Raw genomic sequence first — 24,682 nt, forward strand, 5'->3', positions numbered from 1 at the left:
CTTCCTTCCTTGATGAGAAGGGGAGGGGGAGTTAAAATAAGCAAAACAGCATCTCACCCACACTGCTGCCCTCATGAGTACTGTGAGTGAGTTCTCCTCACACTTCCTGTTTGTTTGAGTTGGAAACTGTAAATGTTGTGTTTCAGCTGCCTCCCTCCCTCCCTTCCTCCCTCCCTCCCTCCCTCCCTCCTACCTCCCTCCCAGCCGTATTAAACATTTTAACTTGAGCTGCAGCAATTAGTCATTCAGCTCATTTTTTAAGTGTCAAACATTTCCTGTTCCCAGGTTCTCATCTGTGAGCACAAACTGCTCTTTCTTCTTCTCTTGAGAATAAATCTACTGGTTTTCCTTTTTTAACAGTTGGTCGCACAAAATAAGACGTAATGACCAGGGTGCAATGCTAAACTTTTGGGGGCCCTAAGCATAAATGGTCAGGGAGGCCCCCCCCCCCCTATTTATTTTAAAATTGAAATGAAATATACATATAATTATGAAAATGTATATTAAGCAAAATATATAAAACAAAATGTCAAAAACGTTCTTAACAGCAGCATTACAATATAATATGTAGCTGATAGTCATAATGTCTCCTGTCTCCTGTCTCCTGTCTCCTATCCTCTGTCTCCTATCCTCTGTCTCCTATCCTCTGTCTCCTGTCTCCTATCCTCTGTCTCCTGTCTCCTATCCTCTGTCTGCTGTCTCCTATCCTCTGTCTCCTGTCTCCTATCCTCTGTCTCCTGTCTCCTATCCCCTATCCTCTGTCTCCTGTCTCCTATCCTCTGTCTCCTGTCTCCTATCCTCTGTCTGCTGTCTCCTATCCTCTGTCTGCTGTCTCCTATCCTCTGTCTCCTGTCTCCTATCCTCTGTCTGCTGTCTCCTATCCTCTGTCTCCTATCCTCTGTCTCCTGTCTCCTATCGTCTGTCTGCTGTCTCCTATCCTCTGTCTCCTGTCTCCTATCCTCTGTCTGCTGTCTCCTATCCTCTGTCTCCTGTCTCCTATCCTCTGTCTGCTGTCTCCTATCCTCTGTCTCCTGTCTCCTATCCTCTGTCTGCTGTCTCCTATCCTCTGTCTCCTGTCTCCTATCCTCTGTCTCCTGTCTCCTATCCTCTGTCTGCTGTCTCCTATCCTCTGTCTCCTGTCTCCTATCCTCTGTCTCCTGTCTCCTATCCTCTGTCTGCTGTCTCCTATCCTCTGTCTCCTGTCTCCTATCCTCTGTCTGCTGTCTCCTATCCTCTGTCTGCTGTCTCCTATCCTCTGTCTGCTGTCTCCTATCCTCTGTCTGCTGTCTCCTATCCTCTGTCTCCTGTCTCCTATCCTCTGTCTGCTGTCTCCTATCCTCTGTCTCCTATCCTCTGTCTCCTGTCTCCTAGCTGATAGTTATAATTTATCACTGTTTATACTATTATTGTCATTTTGTACATGTTTCAGGTGTCTTTGTGTGTCCGTGTTGCTTAAGAGGGATGTCAACTTTTATTTTGAAAATACCGCTTTTATTTTGACATTCTGTGTTTTTGCTGCGCTTGTGGCAGAGAGTGAGAAGTAAACAGGAGAAGGTGAAGACGCACATGTGCTGTAGTTAAGCTAAACTGTAAAGTTAAGGACCAGTTTCCATGGTTACACGGTGTTCAAGTTTAACCCTCCTGTTGTGCTCCCGGGTCAAAATGACCCCATCTCTTTCGACTGTTCCTCCTTCCTTCCTTCCTTCCTTCCTTCTGTCCTTCTCTCCTTACTTCCTTCCTCTTTTCCTCCTTCCTTCCTTCCTTCCTTCTGTCCTTCTCTCCTTCCTTCCTTCCTTCCTCTTTTCCTCCTTCCTTCCTTCCTCATTCCTTCTTTCCTCTCCTTACTTCCTTCCTCTTTTCCTCCTTCCTTCCTTCCTTCCTTCTTTCCTTCTGTCCTTCTTTCCTTCCTCCCTTCCTTCTTTCCTCCTTTCCGTCCTTCCTTCCTTCCTCCCTCCTACCTTCCTTCCTTCTTTCCTTCCTTCCTTCCTTCTTTCCTCTGTCTTTCCTTCCTCCCTTCCTTCTTTCCTCCTTTCCGTCCTTCTCCTTCCTTCCTTCCTTCCTTCCTCCCTCCTACCTTCCTTCCTTCCTTCTTTCCTCCGTCTTTCCTTCCTCCCTTCCTTCTTTCCTCCTTTCCGTCCTTCCTTCCTTCCTTCCTCCCTCCTACCTTCCTTCCTTCCTTCCCTCCAAAAAATAAAAGATCTCTCTCATTCTGTGTTTCTCAGGTACGTTGCCATGAGCCACCCGGTGTCGGTCCACTTCTACTTCCTGTCCGACCAGTTCCAAGGTTACCTGGTGCGTCACATGGCCACCAACCGAGCCTCCACCCAGCTGGAGAGCTGGAGACCTGGGTGACGCCCAAAGACCACTTCACCCTGGCCAGCCCCCCTTATCCCAACAACCGCCTGCTGCACATCCAGGTCAGACACACACACACACACACACACACACACACACACACACACACACACACACACACACACACACACCTGGAAAAATCCAATCTTTCCTCCGTCTTTCCTTCCTACCTTCCTTCCTTCCCTTCCTTCTTTCCTCCCACCCTTCCTTCTTCCTCCCTTCCTTCTTCCTCCCTTCCTTCTTCCTCCCTCCCTTCCTTCTTCCTCCCTTCCTTCTTTCCTTCCTCCCTCCATCCCTCATACCTTCCTTCCTTCCTTCTTTCCTCCATCCTTTCTTCCTTCCTTTCCTTCCTCCCTTCCTTTCCTCCCTTCCTTCCTCCCTCGTTTGTGGGAGGAGGGAGAGAGAGGAGCCCAGTGCATCATGGGAGTCCCCCGGCAGTCTAAGCCTATAGCAGCATAAGCTTTATCACAAAGGAAAGTTTGAAACCTACTCTTAACCCTCCTGTTGTCCTCGAGTCAAGGAGGGAAGGAAAGGAGGGAGGAAGGAAGGAGGGAAGGAAAGAGGGGAGGAAGGAAGGAGGGAGGGAGGAAGGAAGGGAAGAAAGGAGAGAAGGAAGGAAAGGAGGAAGAAGGGAGGAAAGGAAGAAGGGAAGAAAGGAAGGAGGGAGGAAAGGAGAGAAGGAAGGAAAGGAGGAAGAAGGGAGGAAAGAAGGAGGGAGGGAAGGAAAGAAGGAAGGGAGGAAGGAAAGGAAGGAAGGGAGGGAGGAAAGAAGGAGGGAGGGAGGGAGGGAGAAAGGAAAAGAGGAAGGGAGGGAAGAAAGAAGGAAGGAGGAAGGAAGGGGAGGAAAGGAAAGAAGGACAGAGGAAAGAAGAAAGGTACGGGGAGGAAAGAAAGAGAGAAGGAGGGAGGGAAGAAGAGGGAAGGGAAGGAAAGAAGGAAGGGAGGAAAGAAGGAACAGTCAAAAAAGATGTGTTTCCTGTTCTCCAGGTGGGGATGGACTGGGACCCTAAGGAGCGTCTCTTCAGGAACTGGGGGGGTCTCCTGGGCCCCCAGGACGAGCCGGTGGCCGTGCAGCGCTGGAGCCGAGGCCAGAACAACCTGACCGCCACCGTGGTGTGGATCGACCCCCACCAACGTGATCGCCGCCACCTACGACATCCTGGTGGACGCGTCGGCCGAGGTCACGCACTACCGGCCGCCGCTCACCTCGCCGCTGAGGCCCGGCGTCTGGACGCTGAGGGTCCTGCACCACTGGACCCCGCTGGGCCAGACCAGCTTCATCGTGGCTCCGCTGGAGTTCCACAAGCAGCAACCGATACAGCAAGGTGAGTCTGTTTGGACTGTTCCTTTCCTTCCTTCCTTCCTTCCTTCTGTCCTTCCTCCCTCCCTCCTTCTGTCCTTCCTTCCTTCCTTCTTTCCTTCCTCCATCCCCCCCTACCTTCCTTCTTTCCTCTGTCCTTCTTTCTTTCCTTCCTTCTGTCCTTCCTTCCTTCCTTCCTTCCTCTCCTTCTCTTTCTTCTTCTCTCCTTCTTTCCCTCCTCCTTCCTTCCTTTCTTCCATCTGTCCTTCCTCCCTCCCTCCTTCTGTCCTTCCTTCCTTCCTTCTTTCCTTCCTCCATCCCCCCCTACCTTCCTTCTTTCCTCTGTCCTTCTTTCTTTCCTTCCTTCTGTCCTTCCTTCCTTCCTTCCTTCCTCTCTCCTTCTCTTTCTTCTTCTCTCCTTCTTTCCTCCTCCTTCCTTCCTTACTTCCTTCCTTCCTCTCTCCTTCTCTCTTTCTTTCCTTCTTCTCCCTTTCTTCCTTCCTCCCCCTACCTTCCTCTCTTTCTTCTTCTCTCCTTCTTTCCTCCCTCCGTCCTACCTTCTTTCCTTCCTTACTTCTTTCCTCCTTTCCTTCCTTCCTTCCATCTGTCCTTCCTCCCTCCCTCCTTCCTTCCTTCCTTCCTCTCTCCTTCTCTCTTTCTTTCCTTCTTCTCCCTTTCTTCCTTCCTTCTGTCCTTCCTCCCCCCTACCTTCCTCTCTTTCTTCTTCTCTCCTTCTTTCCTTCCCTACTTCTAACCCTAACCCTCCTCCCGGGTCAAATTCACCCTGTCTGTTTGGACTGTTCCTTCTTTCCTCCTTTCCTTCCTTCTTTCCATCTGTCCTTCCTCCCTCCCTCCTTCTTTCCTTCTTTTCTTTCCATCTGTCCTTCCTCCCTCCCTCCTTCTGTCCTTCCTACCTTCCTTCTTTCCTTCCTCCACCCCCCCCTACCTTCCTTCTTTCCTCTGTCCTTCTTTCCTTCCTTCCTTCTGTCCTTCCTTCCTTCCTTCCATCTGTCCTCCCTCCCTCCCTCCTTCTTTCATCCCCCCTACCTTCCTTCTTTCCTCTGTCCTTCTTTCCTTCCTTCCATCTGTCTTCCCTCCCTCCCTCCTTCTTTCATCCCCCCTACCTTCCTTCTTTCCTCTGTCCTTCTTTCCTTCTTCTTCTGTCCTTCTTTCCTTCCTTCCATCTGTCTTCCCTCCCTCCCTCCTTCTTTCATCCCCCCTACCTCCTTCTTTCCTCTGTCCTTCTTTCCTTCCATCTGTCTTCCCTCCCTCCCTCCTTCTTTCATCCCCCCTACCTTCCTTCTTTCCTCTGTCCTTTTTTCCTTCCTTCCTCTTTTCCTTTCTCCTCCGTCCCTCCTTCCTCCCTCCTTCCTTCTTTCCTCCCTCCCTCCTACCGTCCTTCTTTCCTCAGTCCTTCCTTCTTTCCTTCCTCCCTTTCTTCCTCTTTTCCTCCCTCCCTCCATCCTACCTTCCTCCCTCCCTAATTTCTTTCTTTCCTCCCTCCCTCCTACCTCCCTTCCTTCTTTCGTTCCTTCCTTCCTCCCTTCCTTCCTTCCTCCCTCCTTTCCTTCCTTCTTCCTCCCTTCCTTCTTTCTTTCCTCCCTCCATCCCTCATACCTTCGTTCCTTCCTTCCTCTTTTCCCTCACACCTTCCTTCCTTTCCTTTCCTTTCCTTTCCTCCCTTCCTTCTTTCCTTCCTCCCTCCATCCCCCATACCTTCCATCCTTCCTTCTTTCCTCCGCCCTTCTTTCCTTTCCTTTCCTTCCTCCCTTCCTTCTTTCCTTTCCTTTCCTTTCCTCCCTTCCTTCCTTCCTCCCTTCCTCCCTCTCCCTCCCTCCTTTCCTTCTTTCCTCCGTCCCTCCTACCTCCCTTCCTTCTTTCCTTTCCTTTCCTTTCCTACCTTCCTCCCTCTCCCTCCCTCCTTTCCTTCTTTCCTCCGTCCCTCCTACCTCCCTTCCTTCTTTCCTTTCCTTTCCTTTCCTACCTTCCTTCATTGACTCGAGGACAACAGGAGGGTTAAGTACCAGCCCTCAAACTCCTCCAGAAACACCTGTTGAAGTGATATTCAGGAGCTTCACATGGGGGTGGCGGGGTGGCTGTGTGTGTGTGTGTGTGTGTGTGGGGGGGGGGGGGGGGGGGGGCTGTAGTTCATGTGTCAATAGCAGATCTAATATAGCGGAGCCCCCTCCCCCCCCCGCCCCGCCCCCCCCTCGCTGTCACAGCTGTCAACACCACAGATCCATATATTTATATTTATAGTGTCAGTATCCAGTCGCTCTCACTCGGCAGCACACAGGGTCACCTCTTTTTGAATTAGCCCCCCCCCCCACATCCCCCTGGGTTAGTGTTTGATTTGTTCGACCTTCTCCAGGCCTCCGTGTGTGTGTGGTGTGTGTGTGTCCGAGACCAGCTAATTAGAAACAGCTTGTCCAGTGTGGTGTCCTCAATCGCTAAAAGAATTGATTTTTTGGGTTTAGGTTAGAGTAGATCTATGCAACGTCCCCAAAGGTGATTTAGGTCAACGTGTGTGTGTGTGTGTGTGTGTGTGTGTGTGTGTGTATGTATCCTTGCCATAGGCTACTTTTGGGGACCAGTAGCCCAGACCAGGTAATTGGGGACAGCTTGTCCAACTGCAGACAGTAACAGTGTCCTCAATTGGTATAAAACTGATTTTTAGGTTGAGGTAAGGGTAAGTCTATGTAACGTCCCCAGTAGTGTCCTAGTTCAACATTTATGTGTGTGTGTGTGTGTGTGTGTGTGTGTGTGTGTGTGTGTGTGTGTGTGTGTCTGTCTGTGTCCTTGTCATAGACTACTTCTGGGGACCAGTAGCCCAGACCAGTTAATTGGGGACAGCTTGTCCAACTGCAGACAGTAACAGTGTCCTTAATGGGTAAAATAGTGATTTCTGGGTTACGGTCCGGGTAAGGAAACGAATGTAAGTCTGTGTAAAGTCCCCAAAAGTGACATAGGTCAACCTGCATATATGTGCATGTTTGTAATAGGCTACTGTAGGGGGCAAATATCAGAGTGAGACCAGTTTAATTAGTAGCGGTTTGGTTAAAGTTAGGGTAAGTCTATGAAACGACCCCAGTAGTGTCCTAGTTCAACGTTTGTGTGTGTGTGTGTGTGTGTGTGTGTGTGTGTGTGTGTGTGTGTGTGTCCTTGTCATAGACTACTTTTGGGGACCAGTAGCCCAGACCAATTCAGTTTGTTGAATTCGGGGACAATAACAGAGTCCTCAGCTGATTTTTGGGTCAGTGGTTAAAGTTAGGGTAAGTCTATGAACCGACCCCAAAGGTGACCTAGGTAAACATATATGTGTGTGTGTGTGTGTGTGTGTGTGTTTGTCATAGGGCTTCTTTCAGGGACACATTTCAGACAAACACCAGTTAACTAGGGACAGCTTGTCCAATTGGGGACAATAACAGTGTCCTCAATTGGTATAGATCTGATTTTTAGGTTGAGGTAAGGGTAAGTCTATGTAACGTCCCCAGTAGTGTCCTAGTTCAACATTCATGTGTGTGTGTGTGTGTGTGTCTGTGTGTGTCCCTGTCATACACCACTTTTGGGGACCAGTAGCCTAGACCAGCTAATTGGGGACAGCTTGTCTAACTGTGGACAATAACAGTGTCATCAATTGGTAAAAAGCTGATTTTTGGGTTAGGGTTCGGGGAAAGTCTCCAGCAAACAACTGTAAGTCTATGTTAAGTCCCCAAAGGTGACCTAGGCAAACATGTGTGTGTGTGTGTGTGTGTGTGTGTTTGTCATAGAGCTTCTTTTAGGGACACATTTCAGACAAACACCAGTTAATTAGGGATGACTTGTCCAACTAGGGACAATAACAGTGTCCTCAATGGAGTTTTGGGTCAATGGTTAAGGTTTTAAGGTTTTAAGGTTAGTGTAAGTCTATGAAATGTCCCCATAGATGACCTAAGCCTGTGTGTGTGTGTGTGTGTGTGTGTGTGTGTGTGTGTGTGTGTGTGTGTGTGTGTGTGTGTGTGTGTGTGTGTGTGTGTGTGTGTGTGTGTGTGTGTGTGTGTGTGTGTGTGTGGTAAAGCCCAGTGCAGGAATAGACAGTGAGGTTTTTATGGCTCCTGCTATAATGTGAAGGTTGTATCTGATGTCATTCATGCCTCATCTGAGCGTCTATCTTTGTGAAGACCGGCTCAAGTTTTTAACCCGAGGAGCGAGGACAGTTTTCGGTAACCGGGACATTTCGGCCGCTCTTCTGAAATAACTTGTGTCCTCTTTCTCTCCTCCTCTCCGTCTCGTTATCCAGAAGCAGCTCTGCGTCTGCACGGCGGCCCGCCCAGGAACTCCTACATGGAGCAGAGTTTCCACGGTCTCAACCCGGTGCTGCGGCTGCCGGTGAGCCTGGGAGCCGTGGAGGAGGCCGAAGCCAACGCCGGCCTGACGGGGGCGCCGCTGCGTCGCTGGCTGGACCGGCTGCTGGAGGGCCACTGGTCCGCCGCCGACGTCTGCTCCACGGGGCCCAGCGCCTGCCCCGTCATGCAGCGCTGCCGTCTCACCGCCTGGAGCTCCGCCAGCCCCGACCCAAAGTCTGAACTGACTCCACCCAGAGAGGACGGACGCATCAGGTAGCAGACGGACGGAGCGAGGGAAGGAGGAGAGGAGAGGAGCGAGGGAAGGAGGAGAGGAGAGGAGCGAGGGAAGGAGGAGAGGAGAGGAGCGAGGGAAGGAGGAGAGGAGAGGAGCGAGGGAAGGAGGAGAGGAGAGGAGAGGAACACATGAAGGAAGGCGCGGGGCCGACGTCCCGTTAGTGTCTGATATTTATTTATTTAAGAAGTTTGTGTGACGTGAACGATGGCGAGGTGATGGGATGAACCTCAGAGGCAGCGACGACGATGAGGAGAAGAAGAAGAAGAAGAAGAAGAAGAAGAAGAAGAGAAACAGACTCTGATGTTGAGGAAGATTTTAAAAAATAGTAATAATCTTCCTTCAGTCTGCTGCTCTCGCCGTTAATGTGGGACTATAAAGCTGAATGTGTGAGAGTTTAAAGAGTCAGAAGAACTTTATACCTCTTGTTGTACGAGTGTGTGTGTGGGTGTGTGTGTGTGTGTGTGTGTGTGTGTGTGTGTGTGTGTGTGTGTGTGTGTGTGTGTGTGTGTGTTTTACATGTTCAGATGCTGAAAACAAGCTCATTTTTAAGCCTGTTATTTAAAAAAAAAAAAAACAGTTTTATTAAGGGTTAGTTGGGGTTCAGTTTGATGAGATAAATAGTTTTTATTATTACGCTTTTATTTTGTAAAAGTCCATTTTTTTTATCCTAAGATCAGAATTGACTCAAAGCAGGTTTTCTTGTGTGAGATGAAACTGACAGAAACATCCTGGAAAATAAGGTTGCACAAATGTTTATCCTTTTTAAAATGTACTTTTTGTGTTTGGTTGAAATGAGGAGGAGGAGGACTTTAATTCACAAGATAAAAAAGTAAAGATGTGATGAGAGTAAAGACTTCCTGCTTATGGAGCTTTTCCTCTCTACAGATTTAGCTCGGCTCGGTTTGGTACCAGGAACCTTTTCCATTACTATAGTTCCTCCTCAGCGTGAGCGGGGTCGTCATAGCAACGCTGCGTTAAACTGCCGTGACGACACAAACACATGGAGGCGATGGTGTACCTGCTGCTGTATGAGGCTTTCTGTCTCACACAAAGCAAAGAGAAGAGAAACCGAATCGCTGTCTTGAGATAATCAAACTATCATCTTATTATCCAAAGATAACGATCAGTGGCCGAGCTTTGTTTGTCTTTTCATTGGCTGAAGACCGAGAGAGAGTATATAACAGGGGTGTCAAACATGCGGCCCGTGGGCCAGAACCGGCCCGCCAAGGGGTGCGATCCGGCCCAGTTTCCTTTTCTGTGTTCTTTTCCTTTCTTCCTTCTGTCCTTCCTACCTTCCTTTTATCCTTTCTTCATTCCTTTCTTCTTTCCTCTGTTTCTTCTATCTGTCCTTCCTACCTTCCTGTTTTCCTTTCTTCGTTCGTTTGTTCCTTCCTTCCTTCCTTCCTTCCTTCCTACCTCTGTTTCTTCCATCTATCCTTCCTCCCTTTCTTCCTTCTGTTCTTCCTTCCTTCCTTCCTTCCTTCTTTCCTCTGTTTCTTCTATCTGTCCTTCCTACCTTCCTGTTTTCCTTTCTTCCTTCCTTCCTTCCTTCCTTCCTTCCTCCGTTTCTTCCATCTGTCCTGCCTTCTTTCCTTCCTTCCTTCCTTCCTTCCTTCCATCTTTTTAATGATCCAGCCCACATGAGATCAAATTGCTCTGTATGTGGCCCTAGAATGAAAATGAGTTTGACACCCCTGGTATATAATATAAAACATGAAATACACAAAGTCAGTTAATCAGAAATAATAATTCATAACATTTTGATAATTAAAGATATAATATCCAGGAGGGTTGGAGAGGCGAGAGCAACCGGACATTTTTAGTTTTTTTTGTTTTTGTTTTTTTTAGATAAGATTCCTCAGCTGTGATTCAGAGAGAAAAATACATTTAAAAAAATATTATTATTATTATTATTATTATTATTATTATTATTATTATTATTAGCAACCACAGACCTTCTCCTACAGAGCCGGTTATGTGTCAAGGTGGAAAAAATTCAGATAAATCATTCCTGTAAATTAATTTGTACTTTTTGATTTAGTTTAAAAAGTTTAGAAAGTTTAAAGTGGCCTCAACTTATTTAAAAAAAAGCTAATTTGTCTTTTTAAAAAGCAGCTAAAGGTGGAAAAGTCAACATCTGCAGTTAAAATGTTAATAATTTTGCTTGTTGATTGCTTCACTTGCAACCCAGGAGATAATCTGATTACTTAATAATCCATTTATTACAGTTTATCATCTTTTAAGAACATGAAACTGAAATATCAACGTATGAATGTCAAAATTACCCCATTACACGTAAAAGTCCTGCATAGAAAATTGTGCTTAAATGACACTTTTAAAAGTGTTATCAGCACATTAGTTATGTAATCTGATTACTATTGTTACTGATGGAAGCAGGGAGTTTAATCTGCACCTATTCTGATAATCAATTCATCTTTAACCCTTTATTGGGCAAATAATTATATTTGGTAACTTCTGTAAATATCCCAAAATATCCTTCCTTCCTTCCTTCCTTTCCTTCCTCCCTGCCTTCTTTCTTCCCTTCCTCTTTTCCTTTCTCCCTCCCTCGTTCCATATTTCTTCCGTCCTTCCTTCCGTCCTTTCCTTCCTTCCATCTGTTCTTCCTCCCTTCCTTCTTTCCTTCCTCCATCCTTCCTTCCTTTCCTTACTTCCTTCTTTCCTTCCTCCATCCCCCTTTCTCCTTCCTTCCTTCCTTCTTTCTTCCCTCCCTCCCTCCTTCTCTCTTTCTTTCCTCCCCCCTACCTTCCTACCTTCCTTCCTTCTTTCCTCCGTCCTTCCTTCCTCCCTCCTTCCCTTCCTTCCATCCTTCCTTCCTTCCTTCCTTCCTTCCCTTCCTTCCTTCCTTCCTTCCTCCCTTCCTCCCTTCCTTTCAATGAGTGTCCTATAAAGGGTTAAACAACAAAAAAAGGGCAGATATATATTTAAATACAGTCAATTGAATATTTTGGGCTGTTGGAGAATTACAGACATTTTTCATTATTATGATTTAGTGCTGGGCAGTTTACCGGTTCACACCGAATACCGGTGTTACGGTGTATATTTCCGTTATGATATGAATTTTTAATGTAGCGTCATACCGGTGTATTTCATCACACAACGTTAGGAACGCTGCGCCGCGCGACACTGTTTCAGGCGGGACCCTTTTCAGTGTTGCGCTTCCCTGCCGCTCAACAAACAGGAGAAGATGTTACCATGACGACAGTTCACACATCACTCCCTGGTTTTTAATAATTAGTAAACTGCACTCTTATTTACAGTTAAAACATTTCACCGTGTGTTGCAGCTTCCTGTCAAACTAACGGAGCTGCGGTGGCTTCCGGTCTAAGCTTTTCAAAATAAAGTGCATTGTCTGACACAGGGGTGTCAAACATGTGGCCCAGGGGCCAGGTTCGGCCCGCCAAGGGGTGTGATCCGGCCCACTTGCCATCCTGTGTTCTTGTCCTTCCTTCCTACCTTCCCTTTTGCCTTTCTTCGTTCCTTCCTTCCTTTCTTCCTTCTGTCCTTCCTTACATCTGTGGTTCCTTCCTTCCTTCCTTCCTCCTTCCCTTCTGTCTGTCCTTCCTTCCCTTCCTTCCTTCCTCCCTCCCTCCCCTCCCTCCCTCCCTTCTGTCTGTCCTTCCTTCCTTCTTTCATTCCTCCTTCCCTTCTGTCTGTCCTTCCTTCCTTCTTTCATTCCTCCTTCCCTTCTGTCTGTCCTTCCTTCCGTCCTTCCTTCCTTCCCTTCTGTCCTGTCCTTCCTTCTTTCCTTTCTTCCGTCTGTCTGTCCGTCCTTCACTTATCTCTCTTTCCTACCTTTCTTCCATCCTTCCTTTTGCCTGTCTTTCCTTCCTTCCCTTCTTATTCCCTTCCTTCCTTCCCTCCTTCCTTCCTTCCTTCTTTCCCTCAATCTTTTTAATGATTCGGCCCACAGGAGATTTGACACCTCTGCAGTAGAAGATGTTGTGAACAGCTGATTATGCATGAAAAAAAAAAAAACGTCATATACCGTGGAAACCGCTTTTATTTTGAAAAATACTGTGATATAGGGCCTAGCCCTACATTTTTGGTCATACCGCCCAGCACTATTATAATTAAATGATAATGTTATAGTAATAATTGTTAGCTGCAGCTCTAAAAAAAAGCAACTACTGCTTTGATTTATATGTAAAATGTGAATCTGTAGTGAAGTACGATCTATTGTTATTATTCTATATTTCAGGATTATACTTTAGTAGAGTGCTTCAGTTACTTTCCATCACTTTAAACTAGCTATAATTAACTCATTAAGTAAGTCATTAGTAAGTAAGTAAAAACTTTATTGAGTTTTTTCCCTCTGGACACTGAGCGGGCTCTGTACTTCCTGTGCCTCAGACTCTTTTCTCTCACATTTATTTTTTTAAATCTCTCGTGAGTTATTTATTCAGAAGTTTATTTAAAACTGAATCAGTGTTGTTGTGGTTTATATATTTTATGCAGAGGGTGAAATGTGTGTTTTTTGGAGCTTTTGAGTGTTTTGTTGGGACTTTTGGCTGCTTCTCATTTCATCTATTATTAGCACCAAACATCTATTTAAGCTTTTCTTCCCTCATTTACTTTGTTTAGATTGTTACTTTTTTTCCATATCAGACATTTCTGACGCAGCCATGCAGTTATATTATTATTAATTACCCATTAGTCAAAAATACATTTATCAGCAGTCAAGTGAAACCTTTTAAAAAATGCATCTTTAATACTGTTCAAAGCCTTATTTTACTCAAAAAATCCCAAATTAATGTTAAATTCATGAAGATGTGAAACAGAGAAAAACTGAAAATGTTGATTGGAGAAGATTTCAGCTGCAAATTCATAATTTATTACTGAAATTAGGATTATTTTAAATGTATAAATCTACAAATTGGTGATTCATTCCAGGGCTAAATATTTAAAAAGCTATGATATTTTAGACATTACTGCAAAATAAAAGTGTTTAAACTGCTTTAATTTAATTTAATTTAGAAATAATAAAGATTTACTGTGTGTTTGCGTCGCTGCCAGATGATGAATATTATATTAATGGGACCAAAACTGGAAAATAATTAATCTGTGACAGTAAGCACTTAATGTAAAGACAGGAAACAGTTATATATATGATTTATTATATATAATTGTTATTTGAAATGATTGTTAACATATATTTGGGTCATTGATCAGGTTAAATACGAGGACCAAAACATCCAGATCGGTGATTTACTGCCAATTAAATTAAGATTAAAGTGATGACAGGTTTGATTTTCAGAATAAAAGCACCAGAAACTAGAAAGATCCACACTAATAAAAACTCTTCAAAGGGATTTTTTTAAAATGATAAATTAAAATAAAACTTCAGGAAAAAGTCCAATAAAAATCTATATTTGAGAATTTCAAAGTAAAAGTATCTCAAAAGTAAAACACAGCATGCTCTTATTTTGACACAGCTGATAAGAGGATGTGAAAATCTTATGTTTTATGTTGGATTGAATGTTAATTTAAAGCTTTTAATCACATAAGAAGTCATTTAATTATTTTTCCTTCCTCTTTTCCTTTCTCCCTCCCTCGTTCCTTATTTCCTCCGTCCTTCCTTCCTTTCCTTCCTTCCATCTGTCCTTCCTCCCTCCCTCCTTGTCTCCTCCCTTCCTTCTGTCCTTCCTCCATCCCCCTGTCTTCTTCCTTCCTTCCTTCTTTCTTCCCTTCCTCCCTCCCTCCTTCTCTCCCTCCCTTCCTTCTTTCCTTCCTCCATCCCCCTTTCTTCTTCCTTTGTTCCTTCTTTCTTCCCTTCCTCCCTCCCTCCTTCTCTTTCTTTCCTCCCCCCTACCTTCCTTCCTTCCTTCCTTCCTTCCTCCGTCCTTCCTTCCTTTCCTTCCTCCTTCCCTTCCTTCCTTCCTTCCTTCCTTCCTTCCTTTCAATGAGTGTCCTATATAGGGTTAATGGTTTTTATACTCTTTTTGTTTCTGGTGCTTTTATTTTGAAATTTCTGAAATTAAAAGAATTTTAGTTACAATTGAATCCAACAGTCATTTTCTAATAATCCTCTTTCATGACATTTAAATTATAAAAGTATATTTAAACATAATGACATCATTCTTTTTTAACTTTTTTTTATTTATTTTAGCAGACTCAAAAACTTGATTAAAAAAAAAATATATATATTTATTTCCTGCTCCTCCTCCTCCTCGATGGTTTTAATGCTTTTAATTTGAAAATCCAGAGCCATTTCTATGTCTTGATAGATGTATTTTTTCATGTAAATCAGTATTTTGTAAAAACAAACTCACAATAACAGATGATGTAATAGTTTTGTTTTTTGTTTTTTTAAGTTTAATAGTGTTCGGCTTCATTTTCAGTTTATTTCCGTTTTTTATCAGTTTTTCTTTTTGCTTTTCATCTCTTTCTCTCTCTTTGGGGGGTTGTGCTGTGCCTTAGTTGTACTCCTGTTTTTAGGAATCTCTCTCTCTCTCTCTCTCTCTCTCTCTCTCTCTCTCTCTCTCTCTCTCTCTCTCTCTCTCTCTCTCTCTCTCTCTCTCCTCTCTCTCTCTCTCTCTCTCTCTCTCTCTCTCTCTCTCTCCCCCTCCCTCCTTCCCTCCCTCTCTCTCTCTCTCTCTCTCCCTCCTTCTCTCTCTCTCTATCCCTCCCTCTCTCTCCCCCTCCCTCTCTCCCCCTCCCTCATTCCCTCCCTCTCCCCCTCCCTCCTTTCTCTCTCTCTCTCTCTCTCTCTCTCTCTCTCTCTCTCTCTCTCTCTCTCTCTCTCTCTCTATCTCTCTCTCTCTCTCCCTTCCTCATTCCCTCTCTCTTCCCCCTTCCTCCTCTCTCCCCCCTCCCTCAATCCCTCTCTCTCCCCCTCCCTCCTTCTCTCTCTCTCTCTCTCTGTCTCTCTCTCTGTGTCTGTCTCTCTCTCTCTCTCTGTCTCTCTCTCTCTCTCTCTCTCTCTCTCTCTCTCTCTCTCTCTCTCTCTCTCTCTCTCCTCTCTCTCTCTCTCTCTCTCTCTCTCTCTCTCTCTTCAAAGCATCAGAAACTGTCCCAAAGAAGAAGAAGAAGAGGAAAGTGTTGTGAATGCCTTATAAATGACCGTTAGTGGTTTTGAAGTATTTCTGAGAATAAAAGAAATCTCCCTTTAAGTTGTTTTTGTTGTCATTTATAATTTCACAGATTTAAAAAAACAAAACTATGATCATCATCAAATATCTTTATTTTATATTCCAAAATTTACATGAACTAAAGCAGGATTTTCATTAAAGGTCTGATCTCATGAGGAAGAAAGGAAGGAAGGAAGGAAGGAAGGAAGAAAGGAAGGACAGATGGAAGTAAAGAGGGAAGGAAAGGTTGAAGGAAGGAAAGATGGAAGGAGGAAGGAAGGAAGGAAGGACAGATGGAAGGAATGAAGGAAGGAAGGACAGATGGAAGTAAAGAGTGAAGGAGGAACAAAAAGAAGACATGAAGGAAAGAAAGGAAATAATGAAACAGCATTTGAATAATAATCATCATAATAAACAGTGATGTCATTATTGGCTAACAAACTCTAAGAATCTTAAAACATATATATATATAATATTTCTATATAACATATATATAAATATATATATTATATTTTTTTGTATTTATAACACTAAATTATTATTTTTAGTGATTTGAATAATAATCATCATGATCAGAGTCAGAGCGCTGCTGCCCCCTGCTGGTCAGCATCAGTCACATCAGCTCATTAAATGATGGGAACTATAATTCATTCATGTTAAGATATTAAATGTTTAAATATAAGAAGGAGTTAGTGAAAGGATTTGTATCAGTTATCCATAAATATTTATAAAGGATGATTTTTGCTTCGTTAAAGTCAAGCGTCTTATAAAAGTAAACTGTCTTTACAAAAATCTGTAACTGAATTTCATATAATCATATCACAGTCTGAAGATTACTCCAATTTAAAGGGTTAAAATGTGAAAATAAATGTATGAATAACTTCACACATTCTTTTATTTTGTGGACTCAGCATCAAATTTCTGCTTTTAATCCATTTAGAGAGAATATATTAGAGGATTATGGTAAAAATGTCTAAGTGGTGTAACCATAAAAACTTTGTACCAAATAATTCAAGTTGGTTAAAAACACTCCTGTTGTCCTCGAGTCAAGGAAGGAAGAGAAGAAGGGAGGAAGGAAGGAAGGATGGAAGGGAGGAAGAAGGAAGGAAAGGAGGGAGGAAGGAAAGATGGAAGGGAGGGAGGAAGGAAGGATGGAAGGGAGGAAGGAGGAAGGAAGGATGGAAGGGAGGAAGAAGGAAGGAGGGAGGATGGATGGATGGAAGGAAGGAGGGAGGATGGATGGAAGAGAGGAAGGAAGGATGGAATGGAGGAAGGATGGAATGGAGGAAGGAGGAAGGAAAGGAGGGACAAAGGAAGGATGGAAGGGAGGGAGGAAGGAAGGAAAGGAGGGTGGATGGAAGGGAGGGAGGAAGGAAGGATGGAAAGGAGGGAGGGAGGAAGGATGATGGAAGGAAGGAGGGAGGATGGATGGAAGAGAGGAAGGATGGAAGGGAGGGAGGAAGGAAGGATGGAATGGAGGAAGGATGGAAGGATGGAATGGAGGAAGGATGGAAGGGAGGAAGAAGGAAGGAAAGGAGGGAGGAAGGAAGGATGGAAGGGAGAAAGAAGGAAGGAAAGGAGGGAGGAAGGAAAGATGGAAGGGAGGGAGGAAGGAAGGAAAGGAGGGAGGAGGGAGGATAGATGGAAGAGAGGAAGGAAGGATGGAATGGAGGAAGGATGGAAGGGAGGAAGAAGGAAGGAAAGGAGGGACGAAGGAAGGGAGGAAGAAGGAAGGAAAGGAAGGATTTTGTTAATATGGACTAAAAACGGATGTAAAATGAAATATAAAAGAATTTTAAACATGCGATAAAAAGAAATACGATTAATCGCGATTTTTAAAATAATTGATTGACAGTTCTGTTATTAAGTGTATCGCGCTCCCGTCCAGCTGGCGGCGGGAGCGCGCATCTCAGCTGCCAACAAAACACCACCGAAGAAGAAGCAGAAGCAGCATCTCTCAGAAACAACATCATGGCAGCAGAAAGCGAGTGAGTTTGACACCAGCTCTGTGTGATTTCATGCTGTTAAATGTGAATGACAGCTTCAGATAACAACGACACGGACTCTCTCTGAGCTCTGAGTGAGATACGAGGTGGAAGTCTCAGCTGTGATGAAGCTAACTAGCATCACAACACCACCGGAGCTAACAGGAGCTAACGTTAGCATGGTGTGTGTTTATATTCACTGAATGGTTTTAATGGTTTCCGTGTGTTGTTCCTCCGCAGTGTGCTGTGTGAGATCGAGGTGCTGCAGTCAATCTACCTGGATGAGCTGCTGGTCACGAGGAGGGAGGACAGGTGAGGGGGGGGGGGGGGGGGGGGGGTATTGGGGGGGCTAGCTTCATCAGCTCCATTAGCTTTATTAGCTTTAAATCCTGTTTTTATAGAGTTACACAGACTAAAGATTAATGTTTGTGACATCATCTAAACCATCAATCTGCAGTGGTGGAAAGTAACTAAGTATATTTACTCAAGTACTTTACTGTAGTACAATTTGAGGTACTAGTACTTTACTGTAGTACAGTTTGAGGTACTAGTACTTTACTGTAGTACAGTTTGAGGTACTAGTACTTTACTGTAGTATTTCCATGTGATGCTACTTTCTACATCTCAGAGGGAAATATTGTACTTTCTACTCCACTACATTTATTGAACAGCTTTAGTTACTTTTCAGATGCAGATTTGACACAATGGATAATATAACAAGCTTTTAAAATACAACACATTGTTAAAGATGAAACCAAAAAGCAGTGTGCAGTCTAGCTAACTGTATATAAAGTAGTATAAACTAGCTAACTGTATATAAAGTAGTGTAAACTAGCTAACTGTATATAAAGTAGTGTAAACTAGCTAACTGTACTGTATATAAAGTAGCATAAACTAGCTAACTGTATATAAAGTAGTGTAAACTAGCTAACTGTATATAAAGTAGTGTAAACTAGCTAACTGTATATAAAGTAGTATAAACTAGCTATCTGTATATAAAGTAGTATAAACTAGCTAACTGTATATAAAGTAGTGTAAACTAGCTAACTGTATATAAAGTAGTGTAAACTAGCTAACTGTACTGTATATAAAGTAGCATAAACTAGCTAACTGTATATAAAGTAGTGTAAACTAGCTAACTGTATATAAAGTAGTGTAAACTAGCTAACTGTATATAAAGTAGTATAAACTAGCTATCTGTATATAAAGTAGTATAAACTAGCTAACTGTATATAAAGTAGTGTAAACTAGCTAACTGTATATAAAGTAGTGTAAACTAGCTAACTGTACTGTATATAAAGTAGCATAAACTAGCTATCTGTATATAAAGTAGTGTAAACTAGCTAACTGTATATAAAGTAGTGTAAACTAGCTAACTGTATATAAAGTAATATAAACTAGCTCCACCTCCAGCAGCTACAACAGTAACATGCTGCTCTAACACTGATGCTTCACTATTAATAATCTAATGATGTCATATATAATAATATATCACTACTTTTACTGTAATACTGCATACTACATCACTATAATACTGCAGTACTTTTACTGTAATACTGCATACTACATCACTATAATACTGCAGTACTTTTACTGTAATACTGCATACTACATCACTATAATACTGCATACTGTGTTGTGTCCTCCAGAGGTTGGGAGGTGAGCCTGGTCCTGTATCCCTCCACAGGGGAAGACTCTGTGTCCCAGTTCGTCCGACTCACGCTGACTTTGACCCTCGATCAGCAGGTGCGACTCTTTTATCTCTCGGCCTCGCCTTCAAAGTCCTTCAAAGTGACAGAAATACGACTATATAAAGTATTATCTTTATGGAAAGAAAGATAAACACGTCACATTGTGGTTTATTTTATAAATGAATGAATCATCAGTTTTAGTCTATGACTCACAATAGTTATCTTTCCTCAGTATCCGTCGTCTTCTCCGGTCATCTCCATCCATAACCCGCGGGGGCTTTCCGACGACAAGCTCAGCAGGTAACGAACCGATCTGACTCGCCTCTCTCACGCGTCTCTTTTTTTATAAATATTAGGGCTGTCAAACGATTAATTTTTTAATCGAGATTAATCGCAGAATTTCCATAGTTAATCGAGATTAATCGTTTTGAATAGCATGTTTAAAATCCTGTTATTTTCCATTTGAAGGCAGTTTTAAGCCCATAATGTAAAGCATTTCTTACCAGAGTGTCTTAACTGGGAATCAATCACGGCTCTGCTGCGACTCCCACACTCCAAAATGGTCCTTTGGTGGAGCTGAGGCTGGCTTGGCTGCACCTGGGTGTTTAGCGTGGAGGTGCTAACTCAAACTCCACGTACTCCGGTGGTAGTTAAACTCCGTTTGACACAGGTTGCATTTTACTTTTGACTTGTCAACTGAAGCGTCTGGAAGTGTTTTAAAGTTAAACAAGCCGTTCAAAAGTCCAGTAGCTCTCTTACTTTCCATCAGCGCGGTAGGTTTACTGCAGGAGGCCACTTCAAAGCATAGCGCTACAGCTAGAGGAGTCGTCTACAGGAGGGAAAGGAAGGAAGGTAGGAAGGAAGGAAGGGAAGAGAAGAGAAGACAGTTGGAAGGAAGGAAGGAAGGAAGGAAGGAATGAAGGAAGGAAGGAAGGAAGGAAGGGAAGAGAAGACAGTTGGAAGGAAGAGAAGACTGGAAGGAAGGAAGGAAGGAAGGAATGAAGGAAGGAAGGAAGGGAAGAGAAGAGAAGACAGATGGAAAGAAGAGAAGACCGGAAGGAAGGAAGGAAGGAAGGAAGGAATGAAGGAAGGAAGGGAAGAGAAGACAGTTGGAAGGAAGAGAAGACTGGAAGGAAGGAAGGAAGGAATGAAGGAAGGAAGGAAGGGAAGAGAAGAGAAGACAGATGGAAAGAAGAGAAGACCAGAAGGAAGGAAGGAAGGAAGGAAGGAAAAGAAGACAAGGAGGCCACTTCAAAGCATAGCGCTACAGCTAGAGGAGCCGTCTACGGGGGAGTAGAAGGGACAAAAAGGCTTGCAACATTAAAATGCGATTTTAAAAAAAATAACGCGTTATTGGGCAAATAATTATATTTGGTAACTTCTGTAAATATCCCAAAATATCCTTCCTTCCTTCCTTCCTCCCTTCCTCCCTTCCTTCCTCCCTTCCTTTCAATGAGTGTCCTATAAAGGGTTAAAATGTGACTTTCTCCTTTGTCTTCGTCTCTTCAGTGTTCAGAAATGTCTGCAGCTGGAGGCTCAGTCTTCTCTCGGCTCACCAGTGTTATATCAGCTCATCGAGGTTTATGTTGATATCATTTATTTACATTTATAGTTTTATTTTAATACAACATTTACAAATATGGATCATTTCAGGATATTTCTGACTACTGTCCTTTTTCTTTTTCTCTCCCACAGAAAGCAAAAGAGATCCTGACTGAGAGTAACATCCCTCATGGAAACTGTGTCATTTGCCTCTACGGGTTTAAGGTGAGCTGCTCCTTACTCCTTTCCTTCCCTCCTTGCTTCCTTCCTTCCTTCCTTCCTTCCTCTTTTTCGTCCTTACTCCTTTCCTTCCCTCCTTGCTTCCTTCCTTCCTTCCTTCCTTCCTCTTTTTCGTCCTTACTCCTTTCCTTCCTTCCTCCTTTTCTCCCTCCTTACTTCTTTCCTTCCTTCCTTCTCTCCTTCCTTCCTTCCTTCCTTCCTCCTTTTCTCCCTCCTTACTCCTTTCCTTCCTTCCTTTCTTCCTCCTTACTTCCTTCCTCTTTTCGTCCTTACTCCTTTCCTTCCTCTTTTCCTCCTTACTCCTTTTCTCCCTCCTTACTCCTTTCCTTCCTTTTTTCCTTACTTCCTTCCTCTTTTCGTCCTTACTCCTTTCCTTCCTCTTTTCCTCCTTACTCCTTTTCTCCCTCCTTACTCCTTTCCTTCCTTACTTCCTTCCTTCTCTCCTTACTTCCTTCCTCTTTTCGTCCTTACTCCTTTCTTTCCTTACTTCCTTCCTCTTTTTCTCCCTCCTTCCTTCCTTCCTTCCTTCCTTCCTTGACCTGAGGAATCTGAATCTGTGTGTGTGTGATGGGCTTCTTCAGGAGGGAGAGACGTTCACCAAGACGAGCTGCTACCACTACTTCCACTCCCACTGCCTCGGCCGCTACGTCAGGCACTCGGAGAGGGAGCTCCGCCAGAGGGAGAAGGAGTTAGAGGAGGACAAGACCCGGGAGAGAGATGAGCGACAGGTGAGATATCAGACGCTGAGACCTCGAGTCAAGGAAGGAAGGGTGGAAGATGGAAGGGAGGAGGGAGAGAGGGGGAGGAAGAAAGAGAAGGAGGGAGGAAAGAAAGGAAGGAAGGAAGGAAAGAAGGACGGTTGAAAGAAGGAAGGGAGGAAGGCAGGAAAGAGAGACGAAGGAGGGAGGAAGGACAGACGGGAGGAGGAAAGGAAGGAAGGGAGGAAAGAGAGAGGAAGGAAGGAAGGATGGAAGGGAGGAGGAGGAAAGGGAGGAAGGACAGAAGGAAGGAAAGAAGGAAGGGAGGACTCATGTAAATCCTGGTTGTGGTCTAACAGGAGCTGACTGTGGTGTGTCCGGTGTGCAGAGAGCCGCTGAGCTACGATGTGGATCAGCTTCTGTCCTCTCCTGTCCCCCAGCTGCCCGAGGTAAGGGTCCGGGTTAGGGTTGGGGTCCGGGTTAGGGTCCGGGTTGGGGTCCGGGTCCAGTAACAGACTCTGTGCTGGTTTCTCTCTCAGCTGGACGAAGCAGCGATCAGCTCAGATTTTCAACACAAGTGGTTTGAACTTCAGAAGCTTCTGGAGAGACAGCGGTGTCGAGGAGGCATCATCGACCCGGAGGAGGAATCCAATCGGTTCCTCATTCATATCAACGAGGTAATTTTTACCATAATCCTCTAATATATTCTAATGTAAGACAGAACAAGTACAGAAAAGGAATAAAAACTAAATATAGATTAAAATGAGTTTAATCTCGTTAGTTAATCGTACAACACCTGATAGATTTCCTCCATTAAAGTTATAAAATGACGACTCAGCTGTTTTTATTAACGCTGTTTTTAACGTAACGTCTTCAGGCTCCCTCTGCTTCTGAAAACGGAAACCTGGAGGCAGACGACCCCCCCGCTCCCCCCGCTCTCCCCCAGCAGGCGCCATCCGCCTCCAACGCCTCCTCCTCCGACGAAGCCGGCGTCCGAGCGGAGCGGCCCGTCCCCGGTCTGTCCCACTGCAGAGGGGGTGGGGGCCAGAGCCAGAGGAGGCGGCCGAGGAGGGGGGGCAGGTTCAGGCCGCACCAGGAGAGAGGGAGAGCCGCGCCGATCACAGAGCACCTGGACAAACTCTCTCTGACGCCGCACTGCTCCGACGGACCCACGAAAGCCGCCAAACCTCAGGGTAACCACGGGCAACGGGCGCAAGGAGACGCACGGCAACAGACGCAGGTTTCCGCAGGCGAGCCAAGCCTGGAAACCGAAAGCTTTAAAGACGCAGCAGACTCTGCGGCGGGGGGTGGCGGCGGCGGGGGCCGGGGGTCGCGGCCACCGTGGAAGGAGGAGGTGGGGGGGGCATCACCGGTCCGCCCAGCACGCCCCTGCCCCCGCCACCGGGCCGCCTCGCTACCACTGGGACAGCCGGGATTCGAGAAGCAGGGGAGGAGATGGAGGCGGAGGAGGAGGAGGAGGAGGTGGAGGAGGAGGAGGAGGAGGTGGAGGAGGAGGTGGAGGGAACCTGTGCGGCAGAGGAGGAGGAGGAGGAGGAGGGGGAGGGGCTCGGCGGGCTCACGCGGTCAGAGGCTACCAGCAGAGGGCGATGGAGAGAGACAGGGGCAGAGAGGAGGTGCTATGACAAAGGGCGACAGGAGGGCCGATGAACAAACGTACGTGCGCCTCCGTCACATCATCACAGCCCTGCAGCAGGAGCGAGGGTCTCTGCAGTAGGAGTGAGGGTCTCTGCAGCGTCCCGTCGTCGTCGTCGCCCCCGCCCCCCCGCACGTCTCTCACGCACACACACTACAGACGCAGGTGGTTGTTGCTGCTCTCCGTCGTGACTCCGACATACGACTTGAAAGAACTGCAAATTAAAATGTCTCTGGATGTCAGAGTCTCAGTGTGTTTGTGCCTCCTGTAGTTTTTGTCGTCCTTTCCTTCCTTCCTTCCCTTCCTTCCTTCCTTCCTTCCTTCCTTTCCTTTCCTTCCTCCCTGCCTTCTTTCTCCCCTTCCTCTTTTCCTTTCTCCCTCCCTCGTTCCTTATTTCCTCCGTCCTTCCTTCCCTTCTTTCTTTCCTTCCTTCCTTTCCTTCCTCCCTGCCTTCTTTCTCCCCTTCCTCTTTTCCTTTCTCCCTCCCTCGTTCCTTCTTTCCTCCGTCCTTCCTTCCTTCCTTCCTTTCCTTCCTTCCATCTGTCCTTCCTCCCTCCTTCTCTCCTCCCTTCCTTCTTTCCTTCCTCCGTCCTTCCTTCCTTCCTTCCTTTCCTTACTTCCATCTGTTCTTACTCCCTCCCTCCTTCTCTCCTCCCTTCCTTCTTTCCTTCCTCCATCCCCCTTTCTTCTTCCTTCCTTCCTTCCTTCTTTCTTCCCTTCCTCCCTCCCTCCTTCTCTCTTTCTTTCTTCCCCCCTACCTTCCGTCCTTCCTTTTTTCCTCCGTCCTTCCTTCCTTTCCTTCCTTCCATCTGTCCTTCCTCCCTCCCTCCCTCCTTCTCTCCTCCCTTCCTTCTTTCCTTCCTCCGTCTTTCCTTCCTTCCTTTCCTTACTTCCATCTGTTCTTCCTCCCTCCCTCCTTCTCCCCTACCTTCCTTCCTTCTTTCCTCTGTCCATCCTTCCTCCCTCCTTCCTTCCTTCCTTCCTTCCTCCCTCCTTCCTTCCGTCCTTCCATCCTTCCTTCCTCCCTTCCTTTCAATGAGTGTCCTATAAAGGGTTAAAGAGCTGCAACGGTTTCGTCAGTTAGCAGCTATCTTGATGAAGCTAAAATGTTGCTAATCTGCTTCTCAAATATGATTTTAATGCTTTTATTTTTCATACATGACAGTAAACTGAATATCTGTGTGTTTGACTAACGAAACATAAGAAGACGTCACTTTTGACTCTTTTTCACAGAATACACACACACACACACACACACACAGAATAATATATATACAGAATATACCCTCATACAGATAGAAAGAAATGTGCAATGTGCAGAAAAACTAGGGATATATACATGTGTATAATTTGGATGGATGGATGGATGGATGGATGGATGGATGGATGGATGGATGGATGGATAGATAGATAGATAGATAGATAGATAGATAGATAGATAGATAGATAGATAGATAGAGACTACTTATATAACTAACAAATATAAACTAATAATAAAATAAAATAATT

At 45.1% G+C, this 24,682-nt stretch overlaps 1 protein-coding gene and 1 pseudogene across 1 annotated transcript; both read left to right on the plus strand.

The window, feature by feature from the left end:
* The window catches only part of LOC128379347 (xylosyltransferase 1-like), a 37,502-nt pseudogene extending 29,245 nt beyond the window's left edge, over positions 1–8,257 (plus strand).
* A 9,048-nt stretch (positions 8,258–17,305) lies between these two features.
* Positions 17,306–23,428, plus strand: rnf25 (ring finger protein 25). The gene is made up of 11 exons (XM_053338965.1): positions 17,306–17,351; positions 17,589–17,660; positions 18,998–19,094; positions 19,272–19,339; positions 20,549–20,618; positions 20,735–20,806; positions 21,403–21,549; positions 21,879–21,968; positions 22,059–22,196; positions 22,397–22,962; positions 23,057–23,428. Exons 1-11 carry the CDS (start codon positions 17,335–17,337, stop codon positions 23,160–23,162), a joined length of 1,443 nt encoding a protein of 480 aa, XP_053194940.1. The 5' UTR covers positions 17,306–17,334; the 3' UTR covers positions 23,163–23,428.
* The last annotated feature ends 1,254 nt before the right edge of the window (positions 23,429–24,682 follow it).

The sequence above is a fragment of the Scomber japonicus genome, chromosome 18 (genome assembly GCF_027409825.1).
Source record: "Scomber japonicus isolate fScoJap1 chromosome 18, fScoJap1.pri, whole genome shotgun sequence".
NCBI classification, from domain to species: Eukaryota; Metazoa; Chordata; class Actinopteri; order Scombriformes; family Scombridae; genus Scomber; species Scomber japonicus.

Coding starts and splice junctions, on each gene's coding strand:
- rnf25 (XM_053338965.1), top strand. Junction 17,661..18,997: donor GTCACGAGGAGGGAGGACAG/GTGAGGGGGGGG, acceptor TGTGTCCTCCAG/AGGTTGGGAGGTGAGCCTGG. Junction 22,197..22,396: donor TCCTCATTCATATCAACGAG/GTAATTTTTACC, acceptor TAACGTCTTCAG/GCTCCCTCTGCTTCTGAAAA.